Here is a 5376-nt window from a genome sequence, read left to right on the forward strand (position 1 = left end):
AGTGGGGGGGGGGGTGATCTTACTAGATTGCTGTCACCTATAAATTATTTCACATTATGGCTTTTTTTTTTTTTTGCTGTACGCGGGCCTCTCACTGTTGTGGTCTCTCCTGTTGTGGAGCACAGGCTCTGGACGCTCAGGCTCAGCGGCCATGGCTCACGTGCCTAGCCGCTCCACAGCATATGGGATCTTCCCGGACCGGGGCACGAACCGTGTCCCCTACATCGGCAGGCGGACTCTCAACCACTGTGCCACCAGGGAAGCCCAATGGCATTTATTTTTTATTTAATTTTTTTGTGGGCAACGATACCTGAAAATTAGTTGGTTTTCAGAATTTGATAATGAATATGCCTAAAATTATTTTTTATCTATCCAATTTTTAAGAGTGGAAACAGTTACAGTGCATTAAATAAACATTCAGGAGAACGTAGGTTTTTACTAATACCTTTTTATTTTTGCTGCATTGGTTCTTTGTTGCTGTGTGCAGGCTTTCTCTAGTTGCAGCGAGCGGGGGCTACTCTTCGTTGTGGCTTCTTATTGCGGTGGCTTCTCTTGTTGCAGAGCACGGGCTCTAGGCTCGTGGGTTTCAGTAGTTGTGGCACTCGGGCTCAGTAGTTGTGGCACACAGGCTCTAGAGCGCACGCTCAGTAGTTGTGGCACACGGGCTTAGTTGGTCCGTGGCATGTGGGATCTTCGCGGACCAGGGCTTGAACCTGTGTCCCCTGCATTGGCAGGTGGATTCTTAACCACTGCACCACCAGGGAAGCCCACTAATACTTTATTCTAGTTGTTTCTATCAATACTTTCATAGTGGTTGAAATGTATTATTATTAATCAGGGTTTTTGAGGCCAAAGATCACTATGTGTTACATCTAGTCATTTAAGAAGCTTGCCTTTGAAAACGTGTACATTTAATAAATGCCTTGTAATGCTTATGTTTTAGCCTGGAGATTAGGATAGAGGGTTTTTTTGGTCTCATCTGTTTATGTTATTAGCTAATGTGTGTCCAGAAATGTTTTAATTTCTTTAAAATGGTATTTTAATTGCCTTTTATTTCTGACTAGTTTTTATACCAACACTTAGTGTCCAGATTTCTGATTCAAGGTGCAGCCATAATTCTCTTAGTGTTGAGTGCTTGTTCCTCTGGTAATAGTGAAACTTTCATGAAGATTGGGCTTTATCATTAGAGGATCAGCAGCTGTTTTGATGCCTCCTGTGATTTATTTGTATAGCTTTCCTGTGGGGAAAGTGGTTACTTAATTTGTAGCTGGTTCTTGAAGCTTTTATACTGAGCTTCCGCTTATCTATTCCTTTGACTTTAAGGGTTATCACAGTAGGTATGGTTTTTCTCTTTGTGTTTTTGCCTCATGTTTTCACATTGATGCACTTTGGCATTTTATAAGGCAAAGTCTACTTAAACTTCCTTAGAGGAATCTTTGTGAGTTTTTTGAGAGCCCATTTTTGCTTAAACAGCAGTTAAGTTCTGTGGCACTAAAAAGCATCACTAGTTGATCTTTTAAAATACATTTTTCTTTAGAGAACTAGAGCGTTTGACTTCCATTTGTGTTCAGGAGGCCATTACATAGATTGAAAGTAGACTGCATTTCTTCATTTTTGCTATGGCGATTTACCCCGGTTAGATGAACTAGTATGGTTCAAAAGGAAATTCCAATGCCTTGGAGTGTAGGGAATGTGGAATGGCTAGCTGATTGGTTTGGAGACTGATGCCAGTGAGAGTGAGTAGATTGGAAGGTAGGTTAGATCTCTGAATTCAACAGGGCTGAGGCATGAGATGTTTCATACCTAAAGATGTGGATAACTCACTTTTTTACCCCCAGAAATTGTACAAAGTAGCATCACCTTACACAAAGGAAAGTAGTTTCTGAACACTGATATTTTATAGTTTCTGGATCATTATACTTTGGAAAATTTTGGGCCAGAAGATGAAAAGCTATACATAAAAATGGAAGGAGGTAGTGATAATAAAAAGTTACTGTTGGGGACTTGCCTCGCAGCCAAAAAACCAAAACATAAAACAGAAGCAATATTGTAACAAATTCAATAAAGACTTTAAAAGTTGTCCACATCAAAAAAATCCTGGGCTTCCCTGGTGGCGCAGTGGTTGAGAATCTGCCTGCCAATGCAGGGGACACGGGTTCGAGCCCTGGTCTGGGAAGATCCCACATGCCGCGGAGCAACTAGGCCCGTGTGCCACACTACTGAGCCTGCGCATCTAGAGCTTGTGCTCCGCAACAAGAGGCCGCAACAGTGAGAGGCCTGTGCGCCGCGATGAAGAGTGGCCCCCGCTCGCCGCAACTAGAGAAAGCCCACGCACAGAAACGAAGACCCAACACAGCCATAAATAATAAATAAATAAATAAATAAATAATCCTTAAAAAAAAGTTAACTGATGCATTATAAAATTTCAAAGCTTTGCGGTTAGGCAGAGCAACAGTTGGTGGGTTGTTAAGTTAATAGCCAAAAAGGTTCAGAACTAGAATTACAAGTTTTTTTCCTACAGGTATGTCTTAGCTTCATATGCTGCCACAGGCTTTTGTAAAAGTAACAGCATGGGATAAAGAGACTGTCTAGATCTGATGTCCATGTGGGAAGTTTTTTTGTTGTATTTTGATTTTTCTCTTTACAAATGGAAGCATCAATACCAGGCCATCACTTCGGTATATCTTTAGCAATCACTGGGATACTTATCCAGTGGAAGCAGCAATTGAGCAATCAGTGATTTTTGAAAGCTAAATGTGTGCTAGGCAGTGGATTTAGGCAGTAGTGAATAGTGAACAACATAGACAGTATTCTCTGTCCTGTTGGAGATTTGAGTGGAGAGTGCTAAATGTTGTTAGAATTGATAATGCTATGTACACCCAGTTAACAACACATGAAATACCGTTTCTATAGGCCAAAAATGGTTAATATTGGCAATTTTATATGGTTTAATGTAATACTACAAACTAGTGATAATTACTTGTATGCTTCTGTGGGTGAAAAGATCAGGGATTTAGCGACCAATAGCTCTGTTTGCAGACTTGGTTAATTGCAGTCTTTTGTAAGTACTTTATTTGGCTTATATGGATTGCTTATTGTAGTGTATATGTGAAAAGAATAAGATCAAGGTAAAGGCCATTCATTGTAAAAAGTACAAAGTAGAAATGTTAATACTGCCATTGTACACAGAAACCTTTTATGTCCAGTGCTTAAGGCAACCAACCATTGGATATGTGTGTATATATGTAGTATTTTCTTGAAGAAAAGTAGCTGCAGTATTAAATATATCAAAGAGTAAACTGGCCTTTTGAAAGAAATTAGCTTAGCAAAAAAATAATTGCAGAACAATGGACAATGATTTATCATTTTACAAGGACACCATTGTTGGAATCTTCCTGACTTGTTGTGAAGGAATTCTGTTCTCCTTTTATCCAATAGGATGTACAGTTACCCAGCACGTGTTCCTCCTCCTCCTCCTATTGCTCGGGCTGTAGTGCCCTCAAAACGCCAGCGTGTATCAGGAAACACCTCACGAAGGGGCAAAAGTGGCTTCAATTCTAAGAGTGGACAGCGGGGATCTTCTAAGTCTGGAAAGTGTATGTATTATTATTGCAGCTTTGTGATTCTGATATTTCTTGTATGTTGAAATATGGAAATTAGTGCAGTTAATGTTCAGGTTTTGTACAAATAACTTTGCATAATCAAAATAATAGAAGATGAGAAAATAGTGATTAAGGGGCCAACTCCAGGAAGCCTTCTATCCTTAAGACCTTGGTAATTTGAAAAAAGTCATTAGATTTTAGGGAGTTGAGGGGCGCCCATTCATTGTGTAAAATATGTTGGTAAAGTGCTTTTAAAATAGAATTGAGGTCTTTAGCAGACCTACAAAAGTAAGAATGCTGTTGCTAAGGAACTAGGCACATTAGATTCAGTTTTCAGCTACCAACTAAAAGATCGGTGGACCCCATAACTAGGACAGTCTGGTACAGGCTCCATTTCTCTCCAAGGATCTCATGTTGACTACTGTTGTATAGTCTAGTGGGGGAGTGTGTGTATAGCTAACTGGTAGCTTCTGGTACATTTGATTCTAATCTAGGGTTTTGTTTGTATTAAAGTGAAAGGAGATGACCTTCAGGCCATTAAGAAGGAGTTGACTCAGATAAAACAAAAAGTGGATTCTCTACTGGAAAACCTGGAAAAAATCGAAAAGGAACAGAGCAGCAAACAAGGAGGTAAATGGTCCTTTTGCTTGTTGGGTGTAAGTAGAGGTAGCTATCTAAGATAGTTGAAAGTGTATGTTGGAATAGTGGGATAGAAAGCAGTTTAATTGGAAACTTGTGGAATTTGAATTGGGAAGGACATTTGTGTGGGAGGATATAGACTTGTGCTGCAGTTCTATGATCATCAGTGGGGATTGTCTACATCCTGTGGACATTACTTGCCCCTAGACAGACTTGTCCTTCTCATCCGCAGTAGAGATGAAGAATGATAAGTCAGAAGAGGAGCAGAGCAGCAGCTCCCTGAAGAAAGATGAGACTAATGTGAAGATGGAGTCTGAGGGGGTGGCAGATGACTCTGCTGAGGAGGGGGACCTACTGGATGATGATGATAATGAAGATCGGGGGGATGACCAGGTGAAAACCACGGGAAAGGAAAGAAAGAGGTGGTGGAGGGGGGATCAGGGACACATGGAGTGCCTCTAACTCCATCCTATTTGTGTCTGTTTCTCACAGCTGGAGTTGATCAAGGATGATGAAAAAGAGGCTGAGGAAGGAGAGGATGACAGAGACAGCGCCAATGGCGAGGATGACTCTTAAGCACATAGTGGGGTTTAGAAATCTTGTCCCATTATTTCTTTACCTAGGCGCTTGTCTAAGATCAAAATTTTCACCAGATCCTCTCCCCTAGTATCTTCAGCACATGCTCACTGTTGTCCCCATCCTTGTCCTTCCCATGTTCATTAATTCACATTGCCCTGCGCCTAGTCCCGTTTTCACTTCCTTTGATGCTCCTAGTAGTTATGTTAAGTCTTACCCTGTAATTTTTGCTTTTAATTTTGATACCTCTTTATGACTTAACAATAAAAAGTATGTATGATTTTTATCAACTGTCTCCAAAATAATCTCTTGTTATGCAGGGAGTACAGTTCTTTCCATTCATACATAAGTTCAGTAGTTGCTTCCCTAACTACAAAGGCAGTCTCATTAGTTGAGTAGCACCTGAGAACAGCTTTGAATTAGAGGTGTGCGTGTTATACCCCACGTAAGAGTGCTGTGTGGGGCTGTTCAACACAAATGTAACAATGTATTTTTGTGAATGAGAGTTGGCATGTCAAATGGATCCTCTAGAAAAATAATTAGTGTAATAGTCTTAAGA

General features: G+C 40.4%; 1 protein-coding gene across 11 annotated transcripts in view; it reads left to right on the top strand.

Moving 5' to 3' along the window:
- Positions 1-5103, top strand: part of HNRNPC (heterogeneous nuclear ribonucleoprotein C) — a 46937-nt gene extending 41834 nt beyond the window's left edge. For 9 of the 11 annotated variants that reach the window (XM_004321468.4, XM_033851380.2, XM_004321467.4 and 6 more), the window contains 4 exons: positions 3439-3596; positions 4116-4232; positions 4474-4634; positions 4734-5103. In XM_004321468.4, coding sequence (XP_004321516.1) covers positions 3439-3596; positions 4116-4232; positions 4474-4634; positions 4734-4817 — 520 coding nt within the window. In that variant the 3' untranslated portion in view covers positions 4818-5103. The remainder of the gene's footprint in view (positions 1-3438; positions 3597-4115; positions 4233-4473; positions 4635-4733) is intronic. The other 2 variants (XM_019935170.3, XM_019935172.3) reach the window with 1 other exon arrangement.
- The last annotated feature ends 273 nt before the right edge of the window (positions 5104-5376 follow it).

This window comes from Tursiops truncatus, chromosome 2, assembly GCF_011762595.2.
Source record: "Tursiops truncatus isolate mTurTru1 chromosome 2, mTurTru1.mat.Y, whole genome shotgun sequence".
Lineage (NCBI taxonomy): Eukaryota > Metazoa > Chordata > Mammalia > Artiodactyla > Delphinidae > Tursiops > Tursiops truncatus.